This window comes from Portunus trituberculatus, chromosome 11 (genome assembly GCF_017591435.1).
Source record: "Portunus trituberculatus isolate SZX2019 chromosome 11, ASM1759143v1, whole genome shotgun sequence".
Taxonomy (NCBI): domain Eukaryota; kingdom Metazoa; phylum Arthropoda; class Malacostraca; order Decapoda; family Portunidae; genus Portunus; species Portunus trituberculatus.
Genome location: NC_059265.1, coordinates 3,785,067 through 3,802,566, shown reverse-complemented (window position 1 = coordinate 3,802,566; position 17,500 = coordinate 3,785,067). Strand labels below are relative to the sequence as shown.

Genomic DNA, 17,500 nt, shown 5'->3' with positions numbered 1-17,500 from the left:
ACTGAGACCACAACACACTCCACACACCGGGAAAACGAAGCCACAACTCCTCCAGTTACATCCCGTACCTATTTACTGCTAGGTGAACAGGGCTACACATTAACCCCTTCAATACGGTGACGCCTACGTAGGCGTCATATTTCTTTTCTGAGCTTTCTTCAGTTCAGTTGTCCCGTATAATGTGTTGGATACCAACTACACACGCCGTATGCTGTCCTTCAAATCCTAGTGCTCCTCCCACCATCCTTGTCTCCACCAATCACTAAAGATAAGCTACATGCGTCCCGCCTTGTGTCTAAAATTCCCCAATGGCATAGACTGTTTCCATCTCTCTCTCTCTCTCTCTCTCTCTCTCTCTCTCTCTCTCTCTCTCTCTCATTCTCTCTCTCTCTCTATTTGAAAGATAAGTTACATGCGTCCCGCCTTGTAACATTCGTGAAAACACACACACACACACACACACACACACACACACACACACACACACAAACAAAACAACAAATTTTCTAATCTCTCTCTCTCTCTCTCTCTCTCTCTCTCTCTCTCCGTCTCCTCTCCTCCTCACCCTCTTCCTCTCGAAAAATAAGCTACATGCGTCCCGCTTGTGTCTAAAATATTAGCAAATGTCTCTCTCTCTCTCTCTCTCTCTCTCTCTCTCTCTCTCTCTCTCTCTCTCTCTCTCTCTCTCTCTCTCCGAAGAGAGCGTCCACTTTCCTCTTCGAAGGCGATATAGTAACTAAAAATAGCAGCATAATACACAAAGATGACAAGTATGACAAGCTTGCATGAGTTTCCCGCGCTAGGGCACGCGGCACTACCACCCGTATATCATACAGGCGGGCTTTTTTAACATCCGGCGCGAAGTGGTTAAGAGGCTTGCCCAGTGTGTGTGTGTGTGTGTGTGTGTGTGTGTGTGTGTGTGTGTGTGTGTGTGTGTGTGTGTGTGTGTGTGTGCTTGTGTAATTCACTGTTCACTGTTTGATCTGGTGCAGTCTCTGACGAGACAGCCAGACGTTACCCTACGGAACGAGCTCAGAGCTCATTATTTCCGATCATAGGATAGGTCTGAGACCAGGCACACACCACACACCGGGACAACAAGGTCACAACTCCTCGATTTACATCCCGTACCTACTCACTGCTAGGTGAACAGGGCTACACGTGAAAGGAGACACACCCAAATATCTCCACCCGGCCGGGGAATCGTACCCCGGTCATCTGGCTTGTGAAGCCAGCGCTCTAACCACTGAGCTACCGGGCCGTGTGTGTCATTGTGTGTGTGTGTGTGTGTGTGTGTGTGTGTGTGTGTGTGTGTGTGTGTGTGTGTGTGTGTGTGTGTGTGTGTGTGTGTGTGTGTGTGTGTGTGTAAGTGTGTGTACATATGTCTGCGTGCGTGTGCGTGGGGTATACGTACGCACGTGTGTGTGTTTTTCGTGTGTGTTTTCACGGTTTGATCTGCTGCAGTTTCTGACGAGACAGCCAGACGTAACCCTACGGAACGAGCTCAGAGCTCATTATTTCCGATCTTGGGATAGGCCTGAGACCAGGCACACACTACACACTGGGACAACAAGGTCACAACTCCTCGATTTACATCCCGTACCTACTCACTGCTAGGTGAACAGGGCTACACGTGAAAGGAGACACCCAAATATCTCCACCACGGCCTTGGTATACAGGCCTGAGGGATCATATGTGACGTCAGCACAACTAGGCCTTCGCCGCGCCGCTCTGCTCATCTCTTTTCCCAGAAATGTTCTATCATTTCTGTTTTTATCGAAGATCTTTTTCTTTTGTCTTACAATATAAACGTATGATGATGATATTTTGCATTATTTTACCTGAACCATATATTTTACTTAGATTTTTTTATTAATTTCAAAATTTTTAGTACAGTCAGCTAAATAATAGCATAAACCCTATACACCAACACCTGTGCTGATAACGTTTATATATATATATATATATATATATATATATATATATATATATATATATATATATATATATATATATATATATATATATATATACCACATATATATATATATTTATAAATACATCCTAGACCAGCAAGTTAAACCACCACCCCCTTTACACCAGCAAGCTAAAACATCCCCTTTAGACCAGCAAGATAAACATAAGACCAGCAAGATAAACATAGACCAGCAAGATTTAGACCAGCAAGATAAACATACCCTTTAGACCAGCAAGATAAACATTTTAGACCAGCAAGATAAACATAAACCCTTTAGACCAGCAAGATAAACATACCCTTTAGACCAGCAAGATAAACATCCCTTTAGACCAGCAAGATAAACATACCCTTTAGACCAGCAAGATTTAAACATACCCTTTAGACCAGCAAGATAAACATACCCTTTAGACCAGCAAGATAAACATACCCTTTAGACCAGCAAGATAAACATACCCTTTAGACCAGCAAGATAAACATCCCTTTAGACCAGCAAGATAAACATAGACCAGCAAGATAAACATACCCTTTAGACCAGCAAGATAAACATCCCCTTTAGACCAGCAAGATAAACATTTTAGACCAGCAAGATAAACATACCCTTTAGACCAGCAAGATAAACATACCCTTTAGACCAGCAAACCTTTTAGACCAACAAGGCTGAAAACACCCTTTAGACCAACAAGTAAACCCCCCAGCAAGATTTAGACCAGCAAGCTAAAACACCCTTTAAACCAGCAAGCTAAAAACACCCTCTTTAGACCCCTTTAGATGGGTTAGGTTAAGATAGGTTAGGGCAGGCTAGGGTTAGGTTATTGCCCACCTTTCTCTGTTTATCTTACCAACAATTAATTTGCATAAAAGCTGTTCTTGATTTCAAAACATTTATGTTGATCAATACATTTGTTTCATTACCTACCCTAACCTACCCTAACCTACCCTTACCTATCCTAACCAAGCCTAAGGTAGTACTCCAGTAGCCAAGGTTCCTATGTTCACCTACACTAAATATATGATAAACTGATATCATCACATCATTATACAGGGTGCAACACGAGTTTCTGCGAATACTTCTAGGAGGCGAAAGAACAAGTTATTCTAAGTAAAAAATGTTCTATACTCATATGACTTTTGAGGCTTTGTTTAGTCGTGGGGTGAAATCTAAGTGTGGCTGGTACGGGCGATTGTTTTATTTGGTAGAAACACCATGTCCACCTTACTGTAAGTGTGTGGTACTTTGAACAGAGATTTTTTGTCTGTCAAAATCATGCAGTACCATCGAGATTTATTTACCGTCAATCTTGGTGTGAAATTCCGAACAGCTGATCTGCTGCTAGCCTCCCTCAGGCAGGCAAGGTGTCCCCGTATAGCCTATTACTTTATTTGTCAGTAATTACAGACATTCTAACACGGTGTCAGATTTATCTGTAAATTACCTCTCAGTCAATACTACTCGTCTCATTGCAGAATATTGCTGTACCCCAAAACTTGTAGAAATGATAGCCAGTTATGCAGTTTGTTCGATGGTGAAAAGTAGTGGGTTATTCAATCATTTCTGCAAATTTGTGGGTGTTACAGTATCCCATGATCAGACAAGTGGTATTACAGATTACGAATTTACCGGTAAACATTACACAATGTTAACATGTCTGTAATTAGTGACAAATAAAATAAAAGGCTACCCACCTCCCCTGGCAGGAAGGCGGTAGTGAGGCTATCTAGCAGAAAATTAGCTGTTTGAAATTTCACGTTAAGACGGTGACGGTAAATACATTTTGATTGTGCTGTGATTAAGAAAATATATTCAAAATGCCACACACTTACAGTAAGGTGGAGTAAGTTGATATAGTGTTTGTATAACATAAAACACCCGACCGGCCCAGCCGGTGTAACAGTCACCCCGCCACATGCACTTGAATTTCACCCCACGACTAAACAAACTTGTACTTTCACCTCTACAAGTATTCGCAGAAACTCGTGTTACACCCTGTATTATAATGTGGATAAAAGTCTACTAGTTGTATACAATAAACATTGGTTTAGTTGACTTACCTTGGTGCTTTTGGTTGGGGATGAGTCTGCTTGCTTGATAGCATGAAGCCAAGCCCGCGCAAGCTTCTCTTCTTTTGGGAATGAAAATAAGCACACCTTTGGCCCACTTTTGTCATTCCCTTTACATAAAGGAACGCAACACTTGTAAGGCATGGCAGAAGGCCTAGTGAGTGCACCAAAACCACTTCAAACAAGACCACGGCGGAGTTCCCAAACACTCCCGACACACCCAGTAGACGCGGATGGCCTACTCGCACTGAAGGTCACATCCATCAGGCCTGTAGGAGAAGGCCGTGGCCTGGCAGGCTGTGTGTATGTGCGAAGTGTGCACACTCTCCTCGCGAAGGTGTCCACACTCTTGTCGATGGTGGTTGGAGGTTGTTTGGCTTTAAGCAGGGTCGTGAGTGAGTGGCTGTGTGAAGCACAATAACAAGATGCGCACCTCACTTTGAAATAATGTATAAGCACTTTATAGCATTATAATTGGCGCCTGCTTTAACAAGAAACACAAGAGGGCATGGCGAGGTGGACTGCTGGAAGATAATTACACTGAACTCTGCTTTATGTAGTGCATCAATCACCACCACAAGATGGAGACACTCTTTGTAAGAGTTACACGCCGCCACCTGACACTTCTAGTAAACACCCTTATCTCTCTCTCTCTCTCTCTCTCTCTCTCTCTCCTCGCCTGCCAGACGTCAGTTTTCTCCGGAACACGTGGATCTGTGTGTCTTGAGTCACTTCATTATATAGTGAGGGCGGCTGCGGAGGCGTATGGGCTGACTGGGGAAGCTTGGGCGTGAGCATGCATGGGCGGGACAAATGTGGGCGGCAGTGGGTGTGGAGCTGTTGACGCCGCCCATAGCTTTGTGTGTGTGTGTGTGTGTGTGTGGTAAGTGAATGGTAAGTGTGTTTGTGTGTGTCGTCATTTCTCTCTCTCTCTCTCTCTCTCTCTCTCTCTCTCTCTCTCTCTCTCTCTCGTCTCTGGTCTGGTCTCCCTTGCTGTGTCTCGTCTTGTTGACCAGCGTCTGAGGTGATATGATGCTACAATATAGTGGCATGGAAATACTAGTAGTATTGTGTAAACTGACACACTGCCGTTCATGATGGCGAAGGTGGGCAGGTGTGGGTGTTGGCGGTGCTGGTGGAGATATCTACATGCTTGTGTGTAGATAGATAGATACATAAGCTGGTAATTTGTTAGGTTCATTCATACGTAAATTGACAACAGTTCGATGGTGTATACACTGCTATAACAATAAACTTATCAATCAATCAAGTAAACATCAATGAGATTTAAAAGGCGAGTGATGAGAGTGTGGGGAACAGCGGGGGAGGGGGAGGTGGAGAGGAGACGAGCGAGGCCCCTGAGACAAGTTTGGTGTGCGTCACTGACAGGGATAAACTCTCCGTGTCAAGGCCCCATCACACCAGAGGCGGTCCTTACTACGCGCAGCAGGTTCTCAACACGTTCATAAAATTTTTGAGGACGTAGTGGAGACGTGATGGAATTGCGAAATCCCTCCACTGCTACGTATCTACCAAGCCTTTACTGCGTACGTCCCTTGATATCGCTACGATATCACTGTGTCCAATCGGGTTTAACTACGGTCATAACACGCATGTGATCAGGCTCCCGCCACGCTCACTAAGTTCCCGCCATGCTCACTGGGTTCTTACCACGTGCCCAACCAGCGCGCAATACGCTCACGTGACGCAAGCAGGAAGTGCTGCTTCCTGTCACTTCAGTTCTCGCCTCTCTTCTCTCATCAGTGGTTCTCCAGCTCTTACATCATTATATTCATTATCCTCATAACGTCATGCTGCCCAAATTAACTTCAAACTTTCCATCAGTCTGTGGTAATGACCAAACTGGAGCGACTTTTCAAGGTGGAGCTGGTGACGTAGAATATTTTCATTTGGCAACTGACCACCACCACCACCACTGACCAGACGTCCATTTCATCACCAGACACGAGACCTGGGGTGGGGGAGAGAGAGAAAATGTTGTGCTCTGATAAGATATTCTTATTTTTCCTCTTTCTTCTATTCTTTCCTGTCCTCTTTCTCACTCACTTATTCACTCACTCACTCACTCACTCTGAATCCTGTCCTCCACTACCACCACTACCACCATCAGTTCATTCCTCCACCACGGACACAAACACGTCTTGAAGGAAGGTTAGTCCGCCGCCCAGAGTCACCTTGGCTGTCTGGCCGGCCACCCTGCGTGCCGCGGGACCAGAGGAGCGGTGGAGGGCGGCGGTCGGGGTTGCGGGTGTAACACTGTGTATGAATATTGTTTGTGTTTTAATTAAGGCGTGTACACACTTGTTGCATTTCCACGTATCGGATCACCGTTGCGTAGCAGTGTTGACAGGATAGTGCTTCACCGTTGCGTGTCAAAATATGACACAAAGTTACGCAACGGGTTCCATCCGCCATTTTTCGGTATTTTGGCGTCATCTCAAAGGAATGATACACAACTCACCAACCTTCGTGTGTGTGTGTGTGTGTGTGTGTGTGTGTGTGTGTGTGTGTGTGTGTGTGACAAGGAGCGTGGGATCGTCCAGTTGCATGTTCAGTGTTGTCGTGGACGGGCATGAATATTTTTTGCAATTTTGACCCCAATTGCAGACAAACTCAAAATCAGTTGTGTGTATCCTTGTCACGTTTTGATACAGTTCCGTCACATGCTGGAATTTCAAGTCAGTCAACACAGTATTGTTTCATTACACATACATAGTGTAGACACCCACCAACTCCGTCATTCATTTTTCCTTTTATTGATTTGATGTTCATGAATAAAACTAAACGTGGCCACAGACAACTGCACATTTGCACTCATATCTACGGTCAGGAACAAACTGAATGACACTGTTGCATCACTCAACGATGATACACCACGCGGATAGGCAAAAATGGGTACAATACCCTGTTGCACGGTAACGCATTATAAGGTGATACGCAACGATGAAACGATGCGTGGAAATTCAGTAAGTGTGTACACACCTTTAGAAAGTGTTGGTGGTGATGATGTCAGTGTGCTGTGTATTGGTGGTGGTGGTGGTGATTGTTGGTGATGGTGTGTTTGCTTGTTTTGCATCGTGAATATTGATTGATTGAGTGGCTGAAAGATTGACGGATTGATGGATAGATTGCCTGTCTAACTAATAGATTCACTGACTGACTGACATTTGGACTGACTTTCTGACTGACTGACTGACTGACTGATTAAATGAATAAAATACTAACTAAATGACTGACTATCTGGCTGACTGACTATTTGGCTAACTGACTGAATGGGCAGATGCGGGAACTGGCAGTGGTTGTGGTGGTGGTGGTGGTGGTGGTGGTGGTGGTATTTATATGCTTGTGTGAAGATAGATGGATAAGCGGGTAATTTGATGGGTTGATAGATATGTAAATAGACAGTTGGGCAAACAAACAGATAGATGGATAGGCAGGCAGATAGATGAGTCAATGAATTCGTATATAAATAATAATATAGATGTGTATGTAGATAGAAAAAAAGTCTATATTGCTCTACTTAGTATCCTGTCACCCTGGTTTATTGTCAGAAATACTCGTATATCAGGCGGTAGAAATGGAGAATGAGAAAAATAGTACAGTCTGCCTTTTAAGCACCTTGTTTATTGCCTCGCGGATTTGCCAACACTCGCTGTACAACAAGATACAATTTAATATTTCCTGCTTTGACAAATAACAAAAGCTGGACACGATAACGAAGAGGAAGATGTCACAATAACCAATAAATCGACATGTGGTATTTGTATAAGCATAGCGTCTCATTAATAAGAGATTTAGTGACAGATAGTTATCATAAACATATATACATGCGTCCTGACTTCACAGATAACCTTTTGCTACGGCAGTAGTCTCTTAGCGGTGGTGGTGGTGAACACAGTTGTGGCGGTGGGCTATACTGACCCATGCACATCCACACCCAGAGACACACACACGCACACACACACACCCACAGACACACACACACACACACACACACACAGACACACACACACACAAATAAAGTGAAGTGTTGCTATATTACCGACAGTTTTCAAGGAGCACCAAGAGGCAATCAGTATGAGAAACCGTGCAAGCCTTCACCACACTGCCTAATCTTCGTCTATTAAAGGTATTTATAAGGCTATTCACTTAATGTTAGGTTTTCTTTACATATGAGAGTGAAAACAGTACGCAAATATTTTCAAGTAATGGTATAAGGAGCATAAAAGAGCAAGGCGTCTGTATTACCCTCTCATATTTGTTTCCTTCACTTACCCTCGGCCAAACATGTGTCACAAGGTAGCCACCAGTCTAACATTTCATTTAGTCTAGTCAAAATTTCTCTGTGTGGCTTAATTTTGGTTTGGTGAGATGATAAAGGCTATATATGGATGTCCCGCCGCCGGTGTTGCCTCCAGGCCGCTTCCCCCCCGACGGTCCCCTAGCCAACACCCTACACCCGCCCTCACCCACCCGTCACCAGCCTGTTGGGTCAAATACTTTTTTTCCAATATTTCCTGACGCTAATATTACGCTTCCATGGTATGTTTTTATGGTTTCTATAAATGTTTCGTTGTGTTTGAAGTGTGTTCCGCGCCTGTGCTGGGTAAATATGTGGCGTTTAGTGGTGTTTTATGGCGTATGTTAAAGGCTTTTAACGCTCAAAATTTCCCACTTGGAGTTTTGAGCTTTTTCATTTCAAGGTATAAGTGGGCCTTTATGGTAGCAAAAGTCGTGCCTGTCCTCTTTTAAGTGTGAAATCAATCTATTGAGTGAAATATGTGGACTTTGAAATGGTGTTTGGTGCTGTTGTAAAAAGCTCTTATTTTTCTTTATTTTATTTGCTCACGTTTCTGCTTCTCGGTCTAACACGCTGTAGAATGCCCTGAAAGCTAGCTCAGACTCCCTGAAATGTGATAAAATACACGCCAAGTGAAAATGGCTTGACTTTATAGGACGTTTTAAGAGATTTATGGGTTAAAATGTTTTGTACTTTTAACGTACTTAATTTAGACCTTTTTTAAAAACCAGTTAAGCTGGAGATATTTTGATATTTTGAAAATTAGTTTAAGTATTTATCACGTCATAAAATAACAAGCATTTGGCCGTGGCTTCGTTTTTGTAAAAGTCATTTTGAAATGAAATGATTTACGTAATTTAGCCGAGTCAGCCCCGTTCCCGTTCTCTCTCGGATGACCACAGCCCACCCAGGTAGTGGCTGGCGCCAATTTTCCAAATCCACAGTTCGTCGATATTTTGCCTAATATCTAGTGATTTCTACGTGTTTTCGTGGGTTTCTAGGTTCAGATGTTTAGATAATTGTAGCAGAAAGAGGAAGAAAGTTGAAATAAAGGAGGATAAAGAGGAAGAGAGGAGAAATGGAGGAGGAAGAGGAGCAGCAGCAAAGCCATAATACTTAAGTCACCCTCCTTTTCCTAAATATTTTGCCTAATATCTAGTGTTTTGATGTGTTTCTAGGCTCAGACGTGTGGATGGAAGGAGGAGGAGGAAGAAGAAGGAGTAATAATGGAGAAGAATGAAGAAAAAATGAGAAATAAAGGTGGAATAGTAGAAGAAGCCAAGGTGTAATATTTAGGTAAGTGTATTAGTATGTTTTGAGTGTGGTTTGGGAGAACTTTGAGGATTGGTTGGTGTTCTGAGTGGGATTTGGTATTATTATGAGTGTTATAAGTGGTGGGGGGTTTAGTGGTCTTTTGGGTGTGTGTGGGGGATATTTAATTAAATATTGGGTGTTTCTAGTGAGTTTGGAGGTATTTTAACCTGTTCTGTGTTTTCTTAGTGTGTTCTGGAATGTTATTGAGATTTTAAGAGGGTTTGGGTATGTGTGGTTTGTCGTGGGTGTGTGTAAGAGTGAATTGGGCCTATACAAGGATTTTTGAGTATGTTTTGAGGCCCTCAACAGGCTAGCTCAGTGTCAGTGGGCCCTTATAACAAGTGTCCTTTATCATTGATTACCCGCTTCGTTCCCAGGTGACGACAGGCAGAATGAGGTGGACGTGGCGGAGGCTGTGGGCGGTCAATTCACGGCGCAGATTACCTACACCTTGCACCACACTGACTGCCCGCCGCTGTTCACTAAAGTCGGGCAAGCCTGTGTCTCCGTGTTCTGCCCTGGATATAGGAGTAAAGGAAATTGTGGTTTTTTGTTGTTGTTGTTGTTTTTGTTTGTTAAGATTTGTTTGCTCTCTCTCTCTCTCTCTCTCTCTCTCTCTCTCTCTCTCTCTCTCTCTCTCTCTCTCTCTCTCTCTCTCTCTCTCTCTCTCTCTCTCTCTCTCTCTCTCTCTCTCTCTCTCTCTCTGTGTGTGTGTGTGTGTGTGTGTGTGTGTGTGTGTGTGTGTGTGTGTGTGTGTGTGTGTGTATCTAGGGATGATATTGGTAACTTGGGTGTCTGTAATGTGTTTTGGGTGAGCTTTTTATATTTTGAGGTGTTGCAGGGTGTTTTGGGTTAGTTTTGAGTGATTTAAGTTGTTTGTGTGTGTGTCAGTTGTGTATGGTGTGTTTTGTGGTGTGGTGTCAGTATTGGTGCATACTGTGTGCTTGTAGTGAATTGTAAGTGCGTTTATTGGTACTATGAGGTTTTTCATGTTGGCAGTATCCAAGGGGATTTGACAAAGCTAGGTTCAATGATTTCAAATTGTTGACCATTATAACAGGTTCGGCAGTGTTCCAAATTGATATGGACAGTAAACTGAACAATTGTTTTGGTATTCCCCTCCTCTGACTAACTAATTCAGCCTCTTTTCACCGCCGAAATGTTGAATCTCCTTCTCTTTTATCGTTATTTTCATGCTAACTGTTCTACAGATCTTGCTATCTTTATGCCTCCCCTCGTCCTGCGGCCTCGCTTTACAAGGCTTTCTTCTCATCCCTATTGTGTCCAACTTCCCAACGCAAGAGTTAACCAGTACTCTCAATCATTCATCCTTTTCATTTGTACAATCTGGAACTCCCTACCTGCATCTGTATTTCTGAATTCTTGCGACTTGTCTTCTTTGAAGAGAGAGATATCGAGGCATTTCCTCCCTTGTTTTGGCTGACGCTTTTCCACTTTTTAGAGAGCCAGCACTCAAGTGGGCCTTTTTTTTTTTTTTTCTTTTCTTTGTTTCTTGCCCTTGGCTGGCGCTCTTCCTACATGAAAAAAAAACCTCTCGGGACACAAGTCCTCTGCTCATCACTCATCATTCGTCGACGTGTTATCATTGTACCACACGGGCTGGGATTTTCATTGAAGGAAAACTCTCTTCCAAGTCAATTTTACATATATTTCAAATAAAGTAAAGTACATTCGAACAAAAAACGATGAAAGTGACGCGGCACTCTTAACCAACAACAGAGAAACACACTCTCCTCACTTGAATACACGACTTAACTCCACATAATGACACCCTCGATTATATTAACACGAAATTCCACTGCCCTGATCACATTACCCACCTGATCAGAGACCCTCGCTCACCGTGACGCGTCCACACCCCACATATGTCCGAGTAGAGAGTGCCACTCACTCCCTTCATCCGAGATCGCGTCCTTTCCTGCCCCCACTCAAATCTACTGCCCCGCGTGCCAATTCACGCAATGTTAAATACGCTGCCTTCCTTACTCTATTCCTCCTTATACATGTTGTAGTACACTTCATGCTAACACTAATATTTCTACCATGCACAACATTCCAAAATCCCTACTCATAAAGTTCCTCCGCTCGTATTAATTATGCGTTTGGTACGGCAGTTTTCCTCCTTAGGCCTACAGAGCCACCCACGCAAACCCGATCCACCTTGGCTCTCCTTAATATACCATACTTATCGTTACATCATCCACAATACCTTCCTCAACCCTCTGTACTACAAGACAACAGGCATTGAGGAGGACGCCATTACAATATTGTTCCATCTCTTGTTCCAGGATTCAGTACTACTAACGCCAAAGAAGTGAGGCAAGTTTTTGGAGTGAGCGTGCATGACATACAACGGACACCAGACTGCTACTACTGCCGGTGTTGCCAAAGGAACAAGAGGAGGAAAAAAGGAAGAGGGAGAAGAAAAGGGTGATTCTTGGAGACGTACCAATGAAGTTCTGAAGGTTGGCCACAGATCTTCATCACTGGTGTAGTGTATTTCATTGACCATTTGTAGATTGGGTTGATAAATTTGTAGAATTTGTAGACAGTTGTAGATATGTAGCGGGTATGGTTTTTTGCAATGCCTTATCTACACCAGCAGAAAACGGTAATATTTAGAAGTTATGCATAGCATTGTAATAGGAGTGTACGGTGTACATATGTATATAGTATTTAAGAAAGGAGAGTGTAGACTAAGAGAGGAAGGTAACCTCTTGGGTCACGATTCCTCTGCTCATCACTCATCCTTCCTGTTGTGAAGCACAAAGGTATTGTTACGTGTTTCCCGAGATGATGTTTTGTGAGTCTTTCAATGCAATACTTAATTTAAGTGTCTGGCCAGTGTCTTGTAACGTGGTGCAGTTTTTGTTACTTGTATTTATTTTTCATACCTACTGATATGACGATATCTTGTGAATGATACTCCTATATATTTCTAATGGCAACACAATATCTCTTGATATAATAAAATGCATAATGTATCGACTTGTTTTCCTATCAGTTGAAAGAGATGCAAAACAATATCTGGTTTGCAAGTGAAGCGAAATTAGTGAACAATTTGTTGCATGGCGCCACAGCGTCTGAGGTGATATAATGCCACAATATAGTTGCATGGAAATACTAGTAGTAATGTGTAAACTGACACACTCCCGTTCATGATGGCGAAGGTGGGCAGGTGTGGGTGTTGGCGGTGCTGGAGAAGATATTTACATGCTTGTGTGTAGATAGATAGATAGATAACTTGGTAATTTGATAGGTTCATTCATAGGGAAATGAACAACATTTCGATGGTGTATACACTGCTACAACAATAAACTTATCAATCAATCAATTAAACATCAATCGGATTTAAAAGGCGAGTGATTAGAGGGTGGCGATCGAGACTCCCGAGACAGGTTTGCTCTGCGTCACTCGGAGGGATAAACGGTCAACGGGGCCCTATACTGATTAGCCTGTGTGTTAATCAAGCCAATTACTTCGTCTAGGAACATTTGTAGCATGTACAACAATGATTTGGCGATCTTTTTGCGGCTTTTCAAGGTGGATCTGGTGACGTAGAATATTTCCATTTGGCAACTCCCACCACGTCCACCACCACCACCGCCGCCAGTGACCAGACGTCCTCTTCCTCACCAGACACGAGACCTGGGAACACGGTGACCGCCCCACTTGCCCCACCTAGTCCACCAGCTCCACCTGCTCAGTGAGAGGGTGAGTCTATTAATAGAGTGGAGGTAACAAACATGATGAGACAGTGATGGGACGGTAATGGGGCGGATAATTTAATAGAAAGCTGTATAATAATGCACTGAAGGGGTGACGTGACGTGTGGGAGTGAGTGGATAGAGAAGGGTAGTTAATTAATGGTGCCACAGTGTCATTAGTGATGGGACGGTGATGGGACAGTGACGGGGTTGACAGGCTGTACTAGGAAGGTGTGTCGTGCATTGAAGGAGTCACATGTGGACAGTTAGCGGTAAGGTAGTTAATTAGGCGTATGGTAGTTATAATGCGTGGGAGGGTGGTGCCTGCTTTAACAAGAAACACAAGAGGGCATGGCGAGGTGGACTGCTGGAAGATAATTACACTGAACTCTGCTTTATGTAGTGCATCAATCACCACCACAAGATGGAGACACTCTTTGTAAGAGTTACACGCCGCCTCCTGACACTTCTAGTAAACACCCTTATCTCTCTCTCTCTCTCTCTCTCTCTCTCTCTCTCTCTCTCTCTCTCTCTCTCTCTCTCTCTCCTCGCCTGCCAGACGTCAGTTTTCTCCGGAACACGTGGATCTGTGTGTCTTGAGTCACTTCATTATATAGTGAGGGCGGCTGCGGAGGCGTATGGGCTGACTGGGGAAGCTTGGGCGTGAGCATGCATGGGCGGGACAAATATGGGCGGCAGTGGGTGTGGAGCTGTTGACGCCGCCCATAGCTTTGTGTGTGTGTGTGTGTGTGTGTGTGTGTGTGTGTGTGTGTGTGTGTGTGTGTATCGTGATTCTCGTCTCTCTCTCTCTCTCTCTCTCTCTCTCTCTCTCTCTCTCTCTCTCTCTCTCTCTCTCTCTCTCTCTCTCTCTCTCTCTCTCTCTCTCGTGTCGTCTGGTCTGGTCTGGTCTCCTTGCTGTGTCTCGTCTTGTTGACCAGCGTCTGAGGTGATATGATGCTACAATATAGTGGCATGGAAATACTAGTAGTATTGTGTAAACTGACACACTGCCGTTCATGATGGCGAAGGTGGGCAGGTGTGGGTGTTGGCGGTGCTGGTGGAGATATCTACATGCTTGTGTGTAGATAGATAGATACATAAGCTGGTAATTTGTTAGGTTCATTCATACGTAAATTGACAACAGTTCGATGGTGTATACACTGCTATAACAATAAACTTATCAATCAATCAAGTAAACATCAATGAGATTTAAAAGGCGAGTGATGAGAGTGTGGGGAACAGCGGGGGAGGGGGAGGTGGAGAGGAGACGAGCGAGGCCCCTGAGACAAGTTTGGTGTGCGTCACTGACAGGGATAAACTCTCCGTGTCAAGGCCCCATCACACCAGAGGCGGTCCTTACTACGCGCAGCAGGTTCTCAACACGTTCATAAAATTTTTGAGGACGTAGTGGAGACGTGATGGAATTGCGAAATCCCTCCACTGCTACGTATCTACCAAGCCTTTACTGCGTACGTCCCTTGATATCGCTACGATATCATTGTGTCCAATCGGGTTTAACTACGGTCATAACACGCATGTGATCAGGCTCCCGCCACGCTCACTAAGTTCCCGCCATGCTCACTGGGTTCTTACCACGTGCCCAACCAGCGCGCAATACGCTCACGTGACGCAAGCAGGAAGTGCTGCTTCCTGTCACTTCAGTTCTCGCCTCTCTTCTCTCATCAGTGGTTCTCCAGCTCTTACATCATTATATTCATTATCCTCATAACGTCATGCTGCCCAAATTAACTTCAAACTTTCCATCAGTCTGTGGTAATGACCAAACTGGAGCGACTTTTCAAGGTGGAGCTGGTGACGTAGAATATTTTCATTTGGCAACTGACCACCACCACCACCACTGACCAGACGTCCATTTCATCACCAGACACGAGACCTGGGGTGGGGGAGAGAGAGAAAATGTTGTGCTCTGATAAGATATTCTTATTTTTCCTCTTTCTTCTATTCTTTCCTGTCCTCTTTCTCACTCACTTATTCACTCACTCACTCACTCACTCTGAATCCTGTCCTCCACTACCACCACTACCACCATCAGTTCATTCCTCCACCACGGACACAAACACGTCTTGAAGGAAGGTTAGTCCGCCGCCCAGAGTCACCTCGGCTGTCTGGCTGGCCACCCTGCGTGCCGCGGGACCAGAGGAGCGGTGGAGGGGCGGCGGTCGGGGTTGCGGGTGTAACACTGTGTATGAATATTGTTTGTGTTTTAATTAAGGCGTGTACACACTTGTTGCATTTCCACGTATCGGATCACCGTTGCGTAGCAGTGTTGACAGGATAGTGCTTCACCGTTGCGTGTCAAAATATGACACAAAGTTACGCAACGGGTTCCATCCGCCATTTTTCGGTATTTTGGCGTCATCTCAAAGGAATGATACACAACTCACCAACCTTCGTGTGTGTGTGTGTGTGTGTGTGTGTGTGTGTGTGTGTGTGTGTGTGTGACAAGGAGCGTGGGATCGTCCAGTTGCATGTTCAGTGTTGTCGTGGACGGGCATGAATATTTTTTGCAATTTTGACCCCAATTGCAGACAAACTCAAAATCAGTTGTGTGTATCCTTGTCACGTTTTGATACAGTTCCGTCACATGCTGGAATTTCAAGTCAGTCAACACAGTATTGTTTCATTACACATACATAGTGTAGACACCCACCAACTCCGTCATTCATTTTTCCTTTTATTGATTTGATGTTCATGAATAAAACTAAACGTGGCCACAGACAACTGCACATTTGCACTCATATCTACGGTCAGGAACAAACTGAATGACACTGTTGCATCACTCAACGATGATACACCACGCGGATAGGCAAAAATGGGTACAATACCCTGTTGCACGGTAACGCATTATAAGGTGATACGCAACGATGAAACGATGCGTGGAAATTCAGTAAGTGTGTACACACCTTTAGAAAGTGTTGGTGGTGATGATGTCAGTGTGCTGTGTATTGGTGGTGGTGGTGGTGATTGTTGGTGATGGTGTGTTTGCTTGTTTTGCATCGTGAATATTGATTGATTGAGTGGCTGAAAGATTGACGGATTGATGGATAGATTGCCTGTCTAACTAATAGATTCACTGACTGACTGACATTTGGACTGACTTTCTGACTGACTGACTGACTGACTGATTAAATGAATGAAAATACTAACTAAATGACTGACTATCTGGCTGACTGACTATTTGGCTAACTGACTGAATGGGCAGATGCGGGAACTGGCAGTGGTTGTGGTGGTGGTGGTGGTGGTGGTGGTTTAGTGGTATTTATATGCTTGTGTGAAGATAGATGGATAAGCGGGTAATTTGATGGGTTGATAGATATGTAAATAGACAGTTGGGCAAACAAACAGATAGATGGATAGGCAGGCAGATAGATGAGTCAATGAATTCGTATATAAATAATAATATAGATGTGTATGTAGATAGAAAAAGTCTATATTGCTCTACTTAGTATCCTGTCACCCTGGTTTATTGTCAGAAATACTCGTATATCAGGCGGTAGAAATGGAGAATGAGAAAAATAGTACAGTCTGCCTTTTAAGCACCTTGTTTATTGCCTCGCGGATTTGCCAACACTCGCTGTACAACAAGATACAATTTAATATTTCCTGCTTTGACAAATAACAAAAGCTGGACACGATAACGAAGAGGAAGATGTCACAATAACCAATAAATCGACATGTGGTATTTGTATAAGCATAGCGTCTCATTAATAAGAGATTTAGTGACAGATAGTTATCATAAACATATATACATGCGTCCTGACTTCACAGATAACCTTTTGCTACGGCAGTAGTCTCTTAGCGGTGGTGGTGGTGAACACAGTTGTGGCGGTGGGCTATACTGACCCATGCACACACCACACCCAGACACACACACACACACACACACACACACACACACACACACACACACACACACACACACACACAAATAAAGTGAAGTGTTGCTATATTACCGACAGTTTTCAAGGAGCACCAAGAGGCAATCAGTATGAGAAACCGTGCAAGCCTTCACCACACTGCCTAATCTTCGTCTATTAAAGGTATTTATAAGGCTATTCACTTAATGTTAGGTTTTCTTTA

At 43.9% G+C, this 17,500-nt stretch overlaps 1 protein-coding gene and 1 long non-coding RNA gene across 2 annotated transcripts in view; one reads left to right on the top strand and one right to left on the bottom strand.

The window, feature by feature from the left end:
• Positions 1-4,419, bottom strand: part of LOC123502385 — a 12,083-nt gene extending 7,664 nt beyond the window's left edge. Inside the window, exon 1 of the mRNA XM_045251574.1 lies at positions 4,028-4,419. Coding sequence (XP_045107509.1) covers positions 4,028-4,143 — 116 coding nt within the window. The 5' untranslated portion in view covers positions 4,144-4,419. The remainder of the gene's footprint in view (positions 1-4,027) is intronic.
• The window catches only part of LOC123502403, a 140,211-nt gene that overhangs the window by 20,355 nt on the left and 102,356 nt on the right, over positions 1-17,500 (top strand). The window contains exon 2 of the long non-coding RNA XR_006674021.1: positions 13,087-13,090. This is a non-coding gene — a long non-coding RNA (uncharacterized LOC123502403). The remainder of the gene's footprint in view (positions 1-13,086; positions 13,091-17,500) is intronic.